Here is a 17,756-nt window from a genome sequence, read left to right as displayed (position 1 = left end):
GTTTTTGAGTACTACTAGTGAGGGTTTATATACGTAGAGATTGATAGATTGTGAGGGCACTTATGGGTTTTTGTCCACGTGGCATATCTGACTAGGATTAATTCTTAAGTATATAGTAAGGTCCTTAAAATTAAATTGAAATACAAAGTTGTGCAAGCATAATTATCGGATCTTGTTGAGTTTCGTTTATGTGCCGTGCAAGCTAAGTGGCCAGCCCAATGTCGTCTAGGCATTTAATTGCTGTGTCTACTTTTTGATTTTTTTTGAACTACTAATTTGCATGAAAGTAAAAATAGGTTTTAGATAAAGACGATGATTTGATAATTGAAATACATAGAATCCTTTTTAATAGCATTTTAGTGAAAATTTGAAATGGAACTAAATTCAGATTGGGGTTTATAGATAAAGGTCTTACATTTTTATTTTTTTTTGGGCAAAGGAGATCTTACATATGTGACATACTGACATGTAAGAAGCAAAGGTCAAAAGAGAAAATAATTGTTATCACGATTGAAGTTTGAGATATAGAAATACTAAATTTTTTTAAAACTAATATTCTTCGTGTAATTTATTGAAATATCAACTAATTAAGCAAATGTACAGTATATCGTTTACGTTTTGATCGTTTAGATTAGTGAAGCAACGTGTGAACATGTGATCGTAACTCGGATTCTGCGCGTCGTTTGATTTCCCATGCAAAATTATGAGACCCCATTTCTCTTTTTGCTTTCTTTTTTTATATAGTTTTTGTTCTTATTATAAATTATTATAGTGTATAAGACTGTTTCTAATATCTAAATATAAAGGATGATTTTGATTGAAAATTCCCACAAAATACTGATCGTGATTGTAGCACAATAACTACGGATTTTTATTTCACTGGTCCAATAATAATTTGAACGACGACGATAGGAAATAATGGGCAAATGATCGAATAATGATAAATTAGACAAATCCGTTTTTCATTTCACATTAAATTTTCCACAGTTAGATCAACCTCAATTTTCGATAGAAGTAATGAAGCATCAGTACTGAAATACACAAAAGAATTAGACATTCACCAGTGTTGACATCAAGGATATCGCAATAGGTAGGATCACGGAAGATCCTCACTACTTTATAGCTACCCTTAACATTGTCTCTACCGAATCCCATCGCACAATATCCCGGGAAATACGTCGTCCATGATTCTAAATATATATTTCAGATCATATACAGTATGCATGATCCTACAAAAAAAAGGACGACTCAATAAGAAAATTAATTATCCCCAACAAATCAAATTATATTGATAATTAAGGGAGCATATGCGTTATTATAAATTACAACCTAACCTACTTTACCGACCCAAAGCCTAAAACAAAGCTGACATTCTTTTGTTTTCCCTCTCTCTAGAAGTTCCTGTTTTCATCTTCTTCTCTCTCTAGCAATTCAATCTCGACTTCGCTTTTCTGGCTTTTCTGGGAATTTTGATTTATTTGCCCCCATCGTTCGCTTGAATTACGAATCAGATATCGCCGATCGTCGTAGATCTGCGTTGATATTGTTCGCTTGATTTATTTTTGTTGTTGTTCTTTTTAATATTTCCTTACACCTATTCACCCAAAAAAAATATATTTCCGTACACCTCTTCTAGAAGGATTTCAAGATTACCTGAATATTTACGTATATTTATCCACATCCGTACACATTGTACGTAGTTATACGATAAACTAGGGCTTTAGACAAACGAAGAGATGAATCATAATAATGCCTACTCCGGCAACTTGACCACACCGTCGGAGAGCTCATTGTTGATAAGTCGCTCGGGAATCGCCTTGAATTGGACCACTGCAGAAGACGACATTCTGATTCAACTCCTTGATAGGTTTGTGAATTCTTTATGATCAAATTTTGCTTTTAGTTTCATGAGAATCAAACCTAGGTTTACAATTTTGTTCATGATCTCTTATTGTTCTCTGATATTGTTTGTCTTTCATGAAGTTATTCGTCGGACTCGCGTAGTGCTGTTACACGTTACTTGCAAATCCTCGAATTCCTTCAGGACAAGACTATCAGGGACGTTGCTGCACGTAGCAGATGGATATATGTAAAGTCTTCTTCTTGTTTATTCTTCTTCAAGTTTTGTTCTTTCTCTGTTTCTTGGTTGATAATCAATCTTTAATATTTTTTCCCTTTTGGTTAATTTATTTTGTTTTTGTTGCAGAACAAAAAAATCGCCAAGAAAAAAAAAGAAGATCACAATGGATTGGGAACAACCAGAGTTGACAACGAGGTTTAGTCATGAAATCTCTCTCTCTATGTTCTGGTCTTATCAACAACATCTTCTTTTTATCTATAATTTTCCAAATTTAGTTTGAACTAATGTAATTTCGGTTTTACGTTTGATTTCTTCAGGAGATTGTTAATATGGTGCTGGCATCACAAGTGTATCAACCATCACAGGTGTTTCAACCATCTCAACATGGTAAGTATTGATTCAACGAATCTTCAATATTTTAGGAAATTTTTCGAAAAAAAAAAAACAGATATGAAAATATTCATAAAAGTGCTCTGATTTAATGATATGTAGGGGTTCACAATGAGCTTCTTAATCATAATAAGCAATGGTTCAACCAGATTTATGCAAATCTCACATTCTTAAACGTAAGTATATATTGACCAAAATTTCGATCTCTTGAGACACCAAAATCGCTAAAGAAAACTTAGTTTACTTAATTTCCTTTGTGTTTCTTTCTTATACAGCTCACAGACAACTTAGACCTTTTCAGAAAAATCCGGGAGAACATCAAAAGCCTTCTCAAAGAGTAAGTAACATAATCATCATTTCTGTAAAATGTCATCATGTATAAAATCAAGTTATATCATAATTTTATTTTTGATATTACAGTTTGAATGAGAATGTGTCGGAGACATGGAAGAATATGCCATCATCATTGCCGGAGAAGTTGAACGATGAACTATTTCTTGGCCTAGATAAAGCAATCCCATCTACATCAAATCTACCATGAATGATTCTATCTTAGCTGAAAAGCATTAGCTTAGAACACATGTTTTAGACTTATGTAATCTGTTGATTTATTAATCAAAGACTTTTTTTTTTCTTTTTTTCTGGGTTTAACATATTGAACAAAAAAATATATCAAACTTTCTCTTGTTCAGACAAAAAAGAATCATTTTTTTTACAATGAGAACTATTTCACAATGGAGTCTAAAGAACTGAACTTTGCTCCAATTGAGTGAAGATGATTAAAATTAGAGATTGTCTAGATGAAATGGTGAAGTTCACACTCGATTACTGTGTAGAATTCGATATAGGGCTTACCGGGGAGTTCTGCTCCGGCCTTCTGTGCGGCGAATCAGTTCTTCACGACGGTGAACGAATCGAATCGTCTTCCTACGCTTTGCTACACCGGTTTTCAGGTGTTCCTGATTATCCCTTGTACAAGGTTCTAGCTTTAGGTCTGCTGAAATCAATTGATTCTGGTTCTTTCTGTGGAACCTTTGAGAAAATTTCGTTGGGGAAGGAAGTAATCCGGTTGAAGGAGAAAGAAGATGAGTGGAGCAAGCTGATAAATCAAAAGGGTTCTGAGTTAGTCAATGTGAGTGAGTCATAGTCGATTATACTTCAAAAGGCAACATTGGTACTGGGGTAATCAGAGTCATCGATGCTTAGCTTTTGGTTTGCTTTTGATTGTTAAAAGTTTTGTTCACTTTGCAATATTCTAACAGGCCTTGAAGGATGTATTTTCCGAGCTTCAAGTTCAAGAGCCCTTATTCTCCCTCATGAAAGGTTAAAACTTCCTCTTTTTAGCTTGGCAATGTCAATATCAAGTGGTAAGAGTTCTTGATCAGATTTTTGGGTTGCTTAATTTAAATGGATATATTAGATGGCATCAAAACAGTTGAAGCAAGGTGTTTTGAAGAAGAGTATGATAGGTAGGAGAAGTGAAAAGTTATTGAGCTGGATTACTTCTGTGTCTCTTGTGTTCACAAATGTTGTTTGGTTTCCTCAGAATTCGGAGAGGAGGTTCAATGGTTATGATAAATAAATGTCTAATGTTTGAAGTTCTGGTGAGATATATTTGCCGACATCATGCTTTTGTGTTCCTGCAAACGATTTCTTGTGATTGATTCTCTTAAATGTTGATATATAGGAACTTCACCAATATGCATCCTTTTACGAGCTGTTGAAAGCCGAGAGTTCAGAGAAAGTGTTTCCTGGCACTAAAACAGTGGAAGAAGGTAAGCTTTTTTCTTTGTCTGATCCTTAGCCATTAACTTCTGTTTCAAAGATTTCAAATTTTTTTAGGTATGCAAATGTTTAGGAAGTTATATGATACGGATCAAGAGAATTTCAATGGTGTTGTGGCAATCCATCTTAGTAAATCAGTTGCTCAGCCTTGTGTTGCTTTGGCTCACATACTGTCTGTGAGTTCAAGTTTTTCTCAGCCTTCTCCTTGTGATTTATGATTCTTATTATTCAATGTTTCTTACAAAAACATCATTTAAATGGCAGGGCTTGAGTTACACTGGCGTGCAAAACCTTCTCGGTCTATCTCACACAACTGGATCCATTTTTCATGCTCTGCCTCCTCCTAGATCGATGCTACTCTCTTCATTCATGCTTCCATATAAGCCAAAGGTACCACAAAAACTAAGATATAGTTCGAGAGACATCGTAGTGAATCTTTTGGGGAATGGTTAAGCTGTGTTGTGTGAGATCAAATTTAGAATCTTTCTTTTTTCCTATTGTTGAGATAAAAGGTTGTAGATTGAGCCATGGAGCTAGAGCATTAGCCAAGCATGTTGATCGAAGTAGCGATGGATTTTGGGGTGTTCTTCAGGGAACTGGTAAGTAACAAATTTTTGCAGGACACTGATGCATTTCCATAATTGAGTCTTCCTCTTCCTTTTCTCAGATTCAGATAAAAATGAGCGTGCAATGGACATAATCAATCGGTTCATTGGCAATTGTTGTTGGATGAACATACATATCGTTCCACCACATGGTGAAGTGTTCGAGATAAGAGTAGCTCAAGGCTATGGAGCACGTTGGTCTCGAGATGGAACCAAAGTATGTATATTTTGAGACTTGAAGTATGTATCTTTCAGACGTGTCTGATCATCAATTGTTTTGTTGCTGTTTATTTTTATTGGCAGTTCATTGGATTTCTTGAGCCTTACATGGAGGATGGTCACTCCATGGCCTGGAAGCATTAAGACCGCACCTGTAAACATCTCTGTGTCTTTAGGACTTTGTGAACTTTCTCTTGTAGTTGAATCGTTTTTTCTTTCAACAAGTGTAAATTTGTAACGCTTCTTTTCTTGTGACAAAAAAAATCAAATTTTTTTTTTTTCTAAGAAGGATTTTGTGGTTGATCTTGTTATGATTAGGGTATGAAAAGAAAATATGAGGACCAAAGTGTTAAGACAAACTGTAAATTGGGCAAAACTGTGAAGGGACATTAAAGCGATATATGATTGGGCCTTAAAGCCCATTGTTTGATAAATCGTCCAGAGGGTAAATATGGAATTTCAGGTTTACGAATTAGGGCTTCTTGATACAAAGTTTTTAAGAGATCTCTTTATATCCTCGCGACGGCGAATTCGCTCGACTCTCTCTGTGGACGGCGGCTAGTTTCAACCAACAGATTCGAGAATGGTACAATATTTCTCGGTCTTTCGATTTCGTTTCATATCGCCGTCATGGATGCTTATGATTTGGTTTTCATAGCTCGTTTGCAATCATTCATAGTGTAGTAGAGCTGTTCCTGTATCTTAAGAGTTTTCTCAAAAAATGTAGATTTTTGTATCATTTTCAGCTTTGATTATTGCTTCTTACTTTGTTTAGGATATAGTGAAACGTGTAGGTTTTAGTGAATTAACCAAAAACCTAGGTCAGAGTTTGCTTAATGTGTTTGATGTGCTGAGCTCGTGTCTGCTTATCATGTGATTAACTTTTGATTGGTTGGGATTATTGAATCTTGTATTGAATTTTGATTGATTAATTTGATTAATGTTTGCAGCCTAAGCAAATCCACGAGATCAAGGACTTCCTTCTGACAGCTAGAAGGAAAGATGCACGATCTGTGAAGATCAAGAGAAGCAAGGATATTGTCAAGTTTAAGGTCAGATGCTCGAGGTACCTCTACACGCTCTGCGTCTTTGACCAAGAGAAAGCCGACAAGCTTAAGCAGTCTCTTCCTCCAGGTTTTTTATTCTTCTTAACTCTGCTCAATTTACATTGTTCTCTACTACACTGCATAAATTCTCACACTTTAGATCATTTTAAAACCTTGATGAAATTTGAGTTTGGCATATGGGTTCGAAACAACCTGTCTTTGCTTAATTACATTGCGTGTGTATTGCAACATTCAACATTATTGGATTCATTATGTTATATGGACTTTAAATATAGCTGTGCCTTGAGTTTCATTGTTTGAATTTTGCTAAGTATTTATGTACGTTAAAGTAAGCTTCTTCATCACACAATTTCCGTTGTAAATTTTTCTGAGTTTGGCATTTGATTGCTAAACCCAGCTTTGCTTTGGCTTTAGTATGTTACTATGTTTTTGAAAAGTATCTTCATTCTCATATCTGTTGTACGCGTGTTCTGAGGTGTGGACTATGTTGCACTTTTTCAGGTTTGAGTGTACAAGACCTTTGAAGATGAAGCAAAGTTCTTCTGCAGATTGGAGTTCCTTTGGTGACGAATCCTTTGCATCATTTTATAATTTCCTTAGGAGAGTTTATTTTGTGTCGTTAAATTTATGTTGAGACTTTTCGAGTTTGAGTGTGTTTTGGATTTAATTCAGTTTGAAAAACCAAATACGTTCTCAACTCTGGATTCAATTTGGATTTTTATTTTCAGACTTGAGAGTTGGTACCTTCTCCATCATTTATAATAACAATCACATTCATTAAATGAATCATAACCAAATTACTCCTTGATCTTAGCACTAACTACGATTTTAGGTTATATACTTTTCGACATATCATTTGAATTATAGCATAATAGTCTCAAAACATGTAAAAACCTCATGATAGCACCAAATTTGCAGTATCATGCTTGAGGTGTTGTTGTTATTCGAAACAATCAAATCCATGGGGACCAGGCCCAATTGGAGCTTGGGCTTTTTGGTATATATATTTGTTGGCCTTTGGTGAATCTTCCTTGATCTTAACATTTTCTCTCTATGCGGTTCTCTGTTCTCTTGTTAATTACTTGTTGTTTCCGTAATGGGCCCAAACGCCTTTAAAAGTCAAATTTATTGCTTCAGAGTTGAAAAAATTCAAAAATCAGATTAGTTTGCACACAAATCATCGCGCCGAGAAGCAGAGGTTAGTTATGAGTCTTAGTTATGGAGTCGCAATTCTAAATCTCCATTTTCCGGGAAAACGCGAGAAACTTTTGTTTTCTTTGAATTTGCTCTCAATTTGGAAACTTATTCTTCTATGATCTTCGGTTACTTAGTTATAGAGTTTCAGTGTAAAATACTCTTGATTCTTTTTCCTCATTATCGCTTGATTGTTCGTTTTTTGATTATTTTCCGGGAAAATCTTTCTCGGGAAATTTTGTTCGACGCTTTGATTTTTCTCATAGTTTGGAATCGGATTCTTTCATGGTCTTCTTTTACTTGATTAGGGAATCTCCAGTTTGAAAGACTCTGAATCTTTCCTCATTATCGCTCGTTTGTTCTTGTTTAATTTTCCCGAGAATTGTTTTTAGGCGCGATCTTAATTGGGATTTTGGAATGTGAATCTTTTCATGTTAGTTTGTTATGTGGAGTCTCAGTTTGATACTGAAAGACTCTGATGAATCAATCTCATTTTCCCGAGAATTATTTTTCTTAATGCGCTATGAAATTTGCTCTTACTATGGAATCTGAATCTTTCATGTTCTTAGTAGTTGTGGAGTCTCACCTTGAAAGACACTGAATCTTTCTCATTATCGCGAGAAATTCATACTTTGGGCACTTGGAATTAATTGGGAATCTGAAAATATTTCAGGTTAGTCTGTCCTGCGCATATCGAAGATGGATCCTGAAGAAGAGGTTAGATTGTTTACTCGTTTTGTTAGTTGATCTCGAAGATGTGATGCTTAAGATTCTGTATCTACGCATGCTTATTGGTTTTGATTAAAAATATTGGTGTTTAGTAGCTAATAGCTTTTGGTTCAGGTTCTCGTTGCTGCACAAGTAGCCATCAAAAAGCTCGCTAAGCGGATTAGTATCAGTCCTGATCTTGCCGCTGCTTACCTAGTTTACTTGCACTGGTATGTTTTTACCTTGACTTCTCCGTCGACGTTTAGAGTTTACTGTTGTCTTTTTTTGAATTCACTTTTGAGTTTTTTTTTTTGTACGGACGATTCTATCCTTACTGCTGATTACTTACAGTCTGACTCTTACGAGTTCATGAAAAGTTATTTCGTTCGATATCCTCAGCTTCATCCTGCCCAGGTATTTATTTATCTCTATTGAACTCTGTCTTTTTAATCAACTCTTGGAAAAATTATGAATCTTCTTTTTGTTGGTTGGTTTTTGCTATAAGGCTAAATGTAATGCTTGTTACACTGACCAACCTTGTCAAAACGTCGGTTGTGGACACTTCATTTGTGATGGCTGCTTCCAAGGTATATACAAAATGCTAATCTCTGTTTAACATTGTGTGCTATATTCTATTGCTTTGAGATACTACTAATGGTTAGTCATTGCTTTTATTTGCAGATCGCATAGTCTCAGAAATAAGACGAGGTGTAGACAATGTCTTTTGTCCTAACTGGGGTTGTAGAAAATACATATCACACACTATGTTAAAGCTTCATCTCTCCGAAGAGGAACGAGTTATCTTTGCTTCCAATCTTGTTGCTAGTAAAAAAAGGTTTACCAAAATGGAGAAGGGCCGCTTTGGGAACTTTCTCGATAATGCTAAAAGTAAGTTTGTGAACTCTCATCTTCCTTGTTTTTTTACATTCATTTACTAATTTGGCCATTTGGGACGACAGGTTTGGTGGACGCTGCTGTGAAGTCAGATATCACTCCCGTACTCGCTCTATTCGCCTATTTTGCTATTTGCCTTAATGGCAAATTCGCCAGGAAGAGGTGATAGGGGCAGACCCACAGCATAATACTCCTTGTTAAAAGTTAGCTAATAACAGTAGCAGTATAAAATCATTTAGCTCAGCTAGACTCTCTATTCCACACCTTACGTTCGGAGTTCAATACCTACTTAGTACCACTTATTTTGCTTATTTTTCTTGGGTCAATTTTATTTTTGTTTAGTGATTTTAGCAGTTGCATTTTCCTTTGTATTTTCTTTATTCCATTTTTTGTTTTCTTAAATAAAACTATATGATTTTAGTTCAATTTATTTTTCTGTTTCCAGTTTAACTTTCAAGAGAAAATCGGATTTGTAGCATATTCTTGCAAAAATCCGATTTACATAGATTTGATTCCAATTTAGTTTAAGGTAGCAAATAATTTTTCTTTGGCCACTCAATGTTGTTACTGTCTCGAATGTACGTTTTGATTATTATAGTTTTAAAAAGGTTTTGCAAAACATCCTTATCTTAAAGGATATAGTATATACCAGTAATCCCCTAGTAATCGCATAATAATAAGTCATATCACACATTATCAACCCGTGTTTGTATGATGTTGAGGATGCAACTGGTTATTTCTTATACTCCTTTACCCTCAACGATGAACGTCCAAAGTAAGCCAACTTCTAATCTAACAGTTCTTCATTAATTTACCAAAAAAGTATATTTAGTTTATAACTTGAATAAAATTGTGTATATGGTCAAAGTCTTTTTTAGACCCCCTTTATTTCTAATTTTCCCTTAATAAAATAGTAGAGAGTAAACTATAAAAGCAAACAATTAAATTCATTAGCATTAAAAACATAACAAGATCTTTAGAACCACAATAATAGTTTGATACTAAATAAGTAAACTCTTAGAGAGGTAAGTATATATAACCAACTACTACTAGAGAGGTAAACAAAACATTCCTTCTAAAAACTTTGGATATCCAAGAACCTCGCGTCGGAAACAAGTGGCATCTGGATGTGCTGAACTTGGAATTCGAATTCCCAAGATCGTGATGCGTATGGCTTGGTTTTAACGGAAGTGGGGCCAAATTTTCAACGTAAGAAGATATAACATTAATGTTAGAGGAGAGACAACGAATCTCATCTGTACCTGAATAATATTTGAACAGCCTCTTGTGATTATCATAGAAGACAAGATTCCCTTGCTTAGAAACCGATACCGGCGTGAACCACCTTTTTTGCCATGGCCAGGATACAACAACTCTATGGGCTAAACTTATGGAGTAAGCCTTGCTCCATGTGTAACGCTTGCTCCATCCTTTTTCTTCTATATCCATGCTCCAGATCTCTAGTATCCATTCAGGCCCAACTTTGGTCGTCATGGCCATGGCTAGACGGTCCTCAAGGTTCACTAATTGGGTATCTTGCGTGACCCACGTAGCCGGGAGGTGGTAGACACCATTGAACGTTTCTTGGTGAAGATCCAAGGCCAGTATTATGTAACTCACACTAATTTGTAACCAGTAGATTGATCCATTCACACACACCGATTTACTTCCCACTCGCATTATATGAGGAGGTGACATCAGTTTGCTCCATTCGCCAGATTCAATATCAAGAATCCCAAATTCATAACAATCATGAAAACACATCCTCACTATTTTATACTTGCCCGTAACTTTGTCTCTACCGAATCCCAAGAGCCAATTTGCTTGCGGTCCTGAAAGTTGTAAAAATATTTTTTTTTTACTGCGCTTTACCATGATGGATCTTTTTTAGAAATTTTACATTTTTTTAAGAAATATTGTCTAGTGATAATTTTATTTTTTAACACACTTTAAAAAGTATATTATATTATTATTTAATTATTTAATGAAGGTTAAAATAAATCAACTGTTCTAAGTTTTACATTTCCAATGTAAAACTTCTATTTTTTTCTAAAAAATCAATTTTTATGGGACGGAGAAAGTATAATATTAGAATTTACCTGGATCTGGACCGGGTAGAAATCTTCGGAGTTGTCCGGTGGAGACGTTCAAAACGTTGAACCAACCAGGTTCGGTGATGCAGACTAAACCGTCGCAAGTCATCGAGGGTTGCGTGGCGTCGGTATGAAGATAAACGATCTCTTCGTCCCCTTCGAACTGAGACTTAGGGAGGATACCCGGCCGCGTGCAGTAGTCGCAGTTATAAGCAGCCAGGATTTTCGGGTGGTTCTTTTGAAGAGTTCTACGCCTCTCCACGAACAAGTTCGATTCCAGGATTGATCTCCATTGTTTTGAGACGGTTTTGAATTTGAGGATTGATTTCAAAGGCAATCCAAGGAAAATTTCTTCAAGTAGCTCGGAAACTATGTAGATAGAGTTAGTGTTTTCTCTTTCTTCCTCCATCTTTTATGTTTTGTCTGTCGTCGTGGTTCTGACTTTTGATAAACCCTTAAATATCGACTTTAAGTGTATATCTGAAAACCGGTTTTGGTTTGGTAATTTCGTTCAATTAATTTATTTGAGAAAAAGTACATGTCGGTCACCAATTATGACTTGTAATTCACATCTCAATGCGTTCCAAATTTTTTTTTATCTAAACGAAGAAAAACTAATTACCTTTAGGAAAAAGGTTAACGGCAACAAGTGTGAGCGAAAATACAAACTAGCAAATGTTATGTCCCTTTTTTTTGGTTAAATAAAACATGTCTTCTCATGTAAAAATGCAAGGAAAGTGATTTCAGAAATAAAAGAGCTTGGTTGAAGCCTGAAGGAATGCTTTGAAGTTTTTTCAAAAATATGAATTGTCAAGAAAATGTATTAAATGTTAACCAACTACATAAGGCAATCAATCATATATTTGAAAAATGGGTATGAAGTTAGGTCCTATACAAATAATACAAGGGGGGGTTCGTTGTCAATAAGATAGGCACAACTCTTACTGAACTGAAATAAACTTTAGTATTGAACAAACTGATTTTTGTTTTGGTTTATTTATCTTTCAGTAGAGGTAATGATTATATAAAAGATTCTCAACAAACTAAAATATACACATCATATTTAATATCATCGAGATATTATCAACTAATGTATAAAAGTTTCAATTTATGATAGTTGATATTAGGATTTCTCATAAATAAACAATGTTGATAATAATCTAATTAATGCTTAAACAATGTTTACTTACGGATCTTAACATTATAACTTTAATAAAATAGTAGAGTAAACTATAAAAGCAACAATTAATTGAATTAACTTTAAAAATATAGCAAGATTTTAGAACCACAACAATAGTTTGATACTAAATAAGTAAACTTCTAGAGAGGTAAGCAGATATACCCAAATAGTATAGAGGTAAACAAAACTTTGGATATCCAAGAACCTCGCGTCGGAAACAAGTGGCATCTGGACGTGCTGAACTTGGAATTCGAATTCCCAAGATCATGATGCGTATGGCTTGGTTTTAACGGAAGTGGGGCCAAATTTTCAACATAAGAAGATATAACACAGATGTTAGAGGAGAGACAACGAATCTCATCTGTTCCTGAATAATATTTGAATAGCCTCTTGTGATTATCGTAGAAGAGAAGATTCCCTTGCTTAGAAACCCACACAGGAGTGAACCACCTTTTCTGCCATGGCCAGGAAAAACCAACTCCATGGGCTAAACTTATGGAGTAACTCTTGCTCCACGAGTAACCCTTGCTCCATCCTTTTCCTTCTATATCCATGCTCCAGATCTCTAGTATCCATTCAGGCCCAACGTTGGTGGTCATGGCCATGGCTAGACGGTCCTCAAGGTTCACTAACTGGGTTTCCTGCGTGACCCACGTAGCCGGAAGGTGGTGGACACCATGATAGCTTTCTTCGTGAAGATCCATAGCTAATATTATGTAACCCGCACTAATTTGTAACCAGTAGATTGATCCATTCACACACACCGATTTACTTCCCGGAAGCATATTATGAGGAGGTGACCTCAGTTTGCTCCATACACCAGTTTCAATATCAAGAATACCAAATTCATAACAATCATGAAAACACATCCTCACTATTTTATACCTGCCCGTAACGTTGTCTCTACCGAATCCCAATAGCCAATTTTCCTGCGGTCCTGCAAGTTGTAAATATTTTTAATTTCTTTCACTGCAAGAAACAAACAACTATAATGTTAGATTTTACCTTTTACTGGACCTGGGCCGGGAGGGAATCGCCGGAGTTGTCCAGCGGATGGGTTCAAAACGTTAAACCAACCAGGTTCGGTGATGCAGAGTAAACCGTCGCAAGTCATCGAGGGTTGCGCGGCGTCGCAGTGTAGATAAACGATCTCTTCGTCCCCTTCGAAACGAGACTCAGGGAAGATACTCGGCCGCATAAAGTAGTTGCAGTTGTAAGCAGCTAGGATTTTCCGGTGGTGCTTTTGAAGATTCCCGCGCCTCTCCACGAACAACTTGGATTCCAGGATTGATCTCCATTGTCTTGATACGGTTTTGAATTTCAGGATTGATTTCAAAGGCAATCGAAGGAAAATATCTTCCAATAGCTCGGGAACTATGTAGATCGAGTTAGTGTTTTCTCTTTTTTCCTCCATCTTTTATGTTTTGTCTGTCGTGCTAGATTTCTGACTTCTGATAAACCCTTTAAATATCGACGGCTTTCAGTTGCGTGTCTGAAAACCGGTTTTGGTTTGGTAATTTTATTCAATTACTAATTTAATTGAGAATAAGCACATGTCGGTCACCAATGATACTTGTTAATGCGTTCGATTTTTTTAATCTAAAGTTCTGAATTAAGAAAAACTTAATTACCTTTAGGAAAATACACACTATTATGTCCTTTTTGTTAGATAAAACATGTCTCTCATGTAAAGAAAAATGCAAGAAAGGTCGAAGGAATGCTTTGAAGTTTTTTTAAAAACATATGAATTGTCAAAAAGATGTATTAAATGTTAACCAACTACATAAGCCAATCATATATTTGAAAGTGAGGTTCTATACAATAAATACAAATGGTTCGTTGTCAATAAGATAGAGATATGCACAATTCTTACCGAACTATTTTGGTATTGAACTCTATATATTTTCTTCAACTTTCAATTGAGATAAAGAAAAAAGATAATGATTATAAAAGAATCTCAACAAACTAAATATACACATCCCAGAATCTAGATATTATCAACTAATGTTAAAAGTTTCAATTTATGATAACTGATATAATTAATGCTTTTTTTTTTCTTACTTGATAAGATAAATTTTATATATTCTATAAAAACCCAAATGATCAAGGCAAGCGTTTAATCTAAATTGACCTTAACCAAATGAGCAAATATTGACCAAAGGAAATCTTTTCTATTTTTTTGCGTTTATCCTAAAGGAAATGTTTGTTTCATGGCTTCAAAAGGGAATATAATTTGAGCAAAACAAGTAAAAAAGTAACAAATTACCGTTACAGCAAAAACAACTTTAATAAATAATAACAGAGCATATGGTAACAACTTTATTACCCAATTCAAATAAAGAAAATAATAAACCGTGGTCAAATATTTGTATGAATTATATGAGATAGCACGGAACAATTTATTGATGGGATTTAGTAGTTGAGCTAAATAAATAAAAAGCAAAAACAAATAAAATAAAACAAAATACTAAAGAAAAAAAAAGAGTAAAAGCTGTCTCTTTAGCTCTGACGTTGTTTCCTGTCGAAGTCGCAGACTCGTCATCACAGCTCAGGCGAGTAATTCTGAGTTTCTTCTATCTACGCGCAATATCTCTCAAAGGAGGCCTCTTCAAAGGTACCACAATCATATCCTCTCGTTTCTATCTGAAGAATCAGAGAGAAGAGATATATAGAGGATGCCTGTGATCTCCAAAGCTTCATCTACCACCACCAATTCATCGATTCCTTCGTGTTCTAGGGTTTAATCTCTCTTCCTCTTTTTTACTCTTCTCTTTGATTCAGTCTTTGCTTTTGATAATTCCGATCTGGTTTTGTGGTTGGTACCAGATTTAGCCTTTTTTGAGTTTATTCAGATTTTCACTATACCGATCTTCGTTTGTGTGCTGGAAAATTGTTTCTGTGGATTCCTTTGAATGTGTGCTAGTGTTACTGATTCGATCATAAGGCTCAATTACTATCTGCTATTGACTGGTTTGGTGAAACTGGCGGTTGAATTATCTATTATAAGCTTCTATGGGTTTTTTTTTTTTGTCAACTGTGTTTAGTAGTCTTTGTTTGGCTATCTTATAGTACTATTTTGTGTCAGATTATGATTTGTTGATTGAATTTCATGAAACAGATTGGAGGTCAGCTTTGTGTGTGGCCTGGTTTGAGACAACTTTGCCTCAGGAAAAGCTTATTATACGGAGTAATGTGGTTATTATCCATGCCACTGAAAACATTGCGTGGAGCTAGAAAAACTCTTAAGATTACTCACTTTTGTAGCATTTCCAACATGCCATCCTCATTAAAAATCGAACTGGTTAGTATGCTTTTCATCTTGAATCTACTGGTTGAAACAACTCTGTAACAATCTGCTGAAGATATTATTAACGATCTATTTTACTGAGATGTTTCAGGTGCCCTGCAGTAAGGACAACTATGCTTATCTGTTGCACGATGAAGACACCGGAACAGTTGGAGTCGTTGATCCTTCTGAGGCTGCACCTGTTATAGAAGCATTGAGCAGGAAGAATTGGAATTTAACTTACATTTTGAATACTCATCATCATGATGATCACATTGGGGGGAATGCTGAATTGAAAGAAAGGTATGGCGCAAAGGTAAGAGGATACTATTTTCTGTTTAAAACTGTATGACCTTGTTTCTTGTGTTGTTTCTGCTCTTTGCGCAAGTTAGCCCTCTTTTTATTTTGTTTCCTTGGAGTGTCTCTTGCCTCTGATAGCTGTGAAACATTGAGCTCTACAATACAATGGTTTGGTTTTGAGATGTCGTAAAGTATTAGTCTTACCAGAAAAAATGGTTTTTTGGACCTTTTTGTTTTGCACCTTTGTCGAGTTGTTCTTTTCGTTTTTGCTTCTTTTATATATACTCAAGTGTTTTTATGTGACTTATGTTGCCGACAGGTGATTGGATCAGCTGTAGATAAAGATCGGATTCCTGGAATTGACATACTTCTGAAGGATAGTGATAAGTGGATGTTTGCTGGCCATGAGGTTCGGATACTTGACACTCCTGGCCATACACAAGGTTTGTAGCTGCCATAACCTCTACTGTAAAATACTAAGAACACATCTATACAGTCAAATATTGCCAACGTTAGAAACCTTTGGTGGATCACATATTAGTATCTTATTTGTCATTCTAATTTGTTATCCTCAATACATTACTGTGTAACTGCTCTCCTTTTTTATCGTTCTAGTGTAGTACAACTAGTAATTAATGTATACTTGGTGCCATGTTTTATCACTTAACTGTACTTATTCTCAAGCAGGCCATATTAGCTTCTACTTTCCCGGGTCAGCGACAATATTCACAGGAGACCTGATATATAGCTTATCCTGTGGTACCCTTTCAGAAGGTACCCCTGAGCAGGTAACATCAATTTCAAAAAGCAATATTTCAACCTTCTCGACCCTTGCACTGTTATGATTATTTTCTTGTGGCAAAAATTGTGCCAAGTGATTTGTGGTTTTCTAAATCATGTTTCTTTTTCAACCTTCATATCTTTTTACTGTTATGGTTACTTTCTTGTGGCAAACTGTGCTGAGTCAAATGGTATAGACTTTATGGAGAGATCACTTGGGACTTGGGAGTACTCTAATAACCGTACATTGTAGTTTCTTTCACAGAAGCAAACTTATTGTGCTCTGTCCTTTTTAACGAGAAAACCTTTTTTGCCTTATGACTCAGATGCTTTCATCACTCCAAAAGATCGTGTCTCTACCAGACGATACAAATATATACTGCGGCCGTGAAAACACAGCAGTAAGTTCCACGCACATAAATACTCTTAATTCACATTGTTCAACTCTCTTTTATATCTCCTCCATGATACAGGGCAATCTCAAGTTTGCTCTATCCGTAGAACCAAAGAATGAAACTCTTCAGTCCTATGCAACTCGAGTCGCCCATCTTCGCAGCCAGGGGCTCCCATCGGTAAAACCTCTTATCTCTTCCCTATCTCCTCTTTCTCTCTAAACCTCTCTCTAGATTTCATTTACTTACGGATTTGTTGTCTGTAGATTCCAACGACTGTCAAGGTTGAGAAAGCGTGTAACCCATTCCTCAGAATATCGAGCAAAGATATCCGAAAATCTTTAAGCATTCCAGACTCAGCAACCGAAGCTGAAGCATTGCGTCGTATACAGAGAGCCAGAGATCGTTTCTGAAAACTTGGGTATATTTTCTTATTTGTATAGAAAAATTTGCAAGTCAATCATCAGCTGCAAAGATCAATATTTTATATGTTTTGGGCTTTCTTCAGTTATCATTTGAAGTTGTGTATTCAACACAAAAAAATCTAAATATTTAGTTTAAACTCAATTATTAAATTATGAGATTTTCAAGTGTAATGAATGCTTCAACATACATACACAAGTGTATAGATAGATACGGTTTAGTTTCTCTCTACAAGTGCTTACCAAATTTCTAACAATGGAAATCATATGTTTGGTGGATTGATGGAATTGGCTCACCAAACGTGAAAACGCAACCGTGCGTCTACGATTTAATATTAGCTTTACTAGATTTGTTTGTAAC

General features: G+C 35.5%; 7 protein-coding genes and 1 non-coding gene across 15 annotated transcripts; 6 read left to right on the top strand and 2 right to left on the bottom strand.

Annotated features, from left to right (window-relative positions):
* Positions 1–1,365: 1,365 nt before the first annotated feature.
* AT2G43470 (zinc finger CCCH domain protein, putative (DUF3755)) lies at positions 1,366–3,156 on the top strand. Its single transcript, NM_129908.6, has 7 exons — positions 1,366–1,867; positions 1,984–2,089; positions 2,207–2,275; positions 2,398–2,467; positions 2,573–2,646; positions 2,746–2,807; positions 2,891–3,156. Exons 1-7 carry the CDS (start codon positions 1,737–1,739, stop codon positions 3,009–3,011), a joined length of 633 nt encoding a protein of 210 aa, NP_181875.5. The 5' UTR covers positions 1,366–1,736; the 3' UTR covers positions 3,012–3,156.
* A 4-nt stretch (positions 3,157–3,160) lies between these two features.
* On the top strand, positions 3,161–5,422 carry AT2G43465 (RNA-binding ASCH domain protein). Of its 6 annotated transcripts, none has more exons than NM_001161100.2 (10): positions 3,166–3,602; positions 3,733–3,793; positions 3,891–3,939; positions 4,017–4,074; positions 4,158–4,245; positions 4,313–4,431; positions 4,520–4,645; positions 4,761–4,854; positions 4,923–5,077; positions 5,164–5,422. In NM_001161100.2, the coding sequence occupies exons 1-10, from the start codon at positions 3,246–3,248 to the stop codon at positions 5,221–5,223; spliced, it is 1,167 nt and encodes a 388-aa protein (NP_001154572.1). In that variant the 5' UTR covers positions 3,166–3,245; the 3' UTR covers positions 5,224–5,422. The 6 variants fall into 6 exon arrangements, with proteins under 6 accessions (NP_001324874.1, NP_001324873.1, NP_001154572.1 ...); NM_001337034.1 differs by having other exon boundaries at positions 3,176–3,602; positions 4,768–4,854; NM_001337033.1 differs by having other exon boundaries at positions 3,161–3,602; positions 4,329–4,431; positions 4,761–5,077.
* A 131-nt stretch (positions 5,423–5,553) lies between these two features.
* On the top strand, positions 5,554–6,990 carry AT2G43460 (Ribosomal L38e protein family). Its single transcript, NM_129907.3, has 3 exons — positions 5,554–5,665; positions 6,030–6,213; positions 6,648–6,990. Exons 1-3 carry the CDS (start codon positions 5,663–5,665, stop codon positions 6,668–6,670), a joined length of 210 nt encoding a protein of 69 aa, NP_181874.1. The 5' UTR covers positions 5,554–5,662; the 3' UTR covers positions 6,671–6,990.
* A 1,186-nt stretch (positions 6,991–8,176) lies between these two features.
* Positions 8,177–8,639, top strand: AT2G09475. The gene is made up of 2 exons (NR_140545.1): positions 8,177–8,278; positions 8,556–8,639. It is a non-coding gene; the product is annotated as an other RNA (non-coding RNA).
* A 90-nt stretch (positions 8,640–8,729) lies between these two features.
* On the top strand, positions 8,730–9,721 carry AT2G43450 (uncharacterized protein; the record flags this gene model as incomplete). Its single annotated transcript, NM_129906.1, has 2 exons — positions 8,730–8,936; positions 9,624–9,721. Exons 1-2 carry the CDS (start codon positions 8,813–8,815, stop codon positions 9,719–9,721), a joined length of 222 nt encoding a protein of 73 aa, NP_181873.1. The 5' UTR covers positions 8,730–8,812.
* A 123-nt stretch (positions 9,722–9,844) lies between these two features.
* On the bottom strand, positions 9,845–11,548 carry AT2G43445 (F-box and associated interaction domains-containing protein). The gene is made up of 2 exons (NM_001084580.3): positions 11,042–11,548; positions 9,845–10,774 (listed from the first exon to the last, which is right to left on the bottom strand). Exons 1-2 carry the CDS (start codon positions 11,442–11,444, stop codon positions 9,960–9,962), a joined length of 1,218 nt encoding a protein of 405 aa, NP_001078049.1. The 5' UTR covers positions 11,445–11,548; the 3' UTR covers positions 9,845–9,959.
* Positions 11,549–12,222: 674 nt separating this feature from the next.
* AT2G43440 (F-box and associated interaction domains-containing protein) lies at positions 12,223–13,649 on the bottom strand. The gene is made up of 2 exons (NM_129905.4): positions 13,221–13,649; positions 12,223–13,152 (listed from the first exon to the last, which is right to left on the bottom strand). The coding sequence occupies exons 1-2, from the start codon at positions 13,627–13,629 to the stop codon at positions 12,356–12,358; spliced, it is 1,206 nt and encodes a 401-aa protein (NP_181872.3). The 5' UTR covers positions 13,630–13,649; the 3' UTR covers positions 12,223–12,355.
* A 971-nt stretch (positions 13,650–14,620) lies between these two features.
* Positions 14,621–17,606, top strand: GLX2-1 (glyoxalase 2-1). 3 transcript variants are annotated; one of them, NM_129904.3, is made up of 8 exons: positions 14,621–14,953; positions 15,334–15,516; positions 15,614–15,817; positions 16,121–16,244; positions 16,489–16,589; positions 16,908–16,982; positions 17,055–17,153; positions 17,240–17,606. In NM_129904.3, the coding sequence occupies exons 1-8, from the start codon at positions 14,891–14,893 to the stop codon at positions 17,384–17,386; spliced, it is 996 nt and encodes a 331-aa protein (NP_565999.1). In that variant the 5' UTR covers positions 14,621–14,890; the 3' UTR covers positions 17,387–17,606. The 3 variants fall into 3 exon arrangements, with proteins under 3 accessions (NP_565999.1, NP_973679.1, NP_001323646.1); NM_001337029.1 differs by having other exon boundaries at positions 14,673–14,829; positions 17,240–17,586; NM_201950.3 differs by having other exon boundaries at positions 14,621–15,516.
* Positions 17,607–17,756: the final 150 nt, after the last annotated feature.

The sequence above is a fragment of the Arabidopsis thaliana genome, chromosome 2 (genome assembly GCF_000001735.4).
Source record: "Arabidopsis thaliana chromosome 2, partial sequence".
Lineage (NCBI taxonomy): Eukaryota > Viridiplantae > Streptophyta > Magnoliopsida > Brassicales > Brassicaceae > Arabidopsis > Arabidopsis thaliana.
Note: the sequence above shows the minus strand (reverse complement) of the source record. Positions and strands in the feature narration are given on the sequence as shown.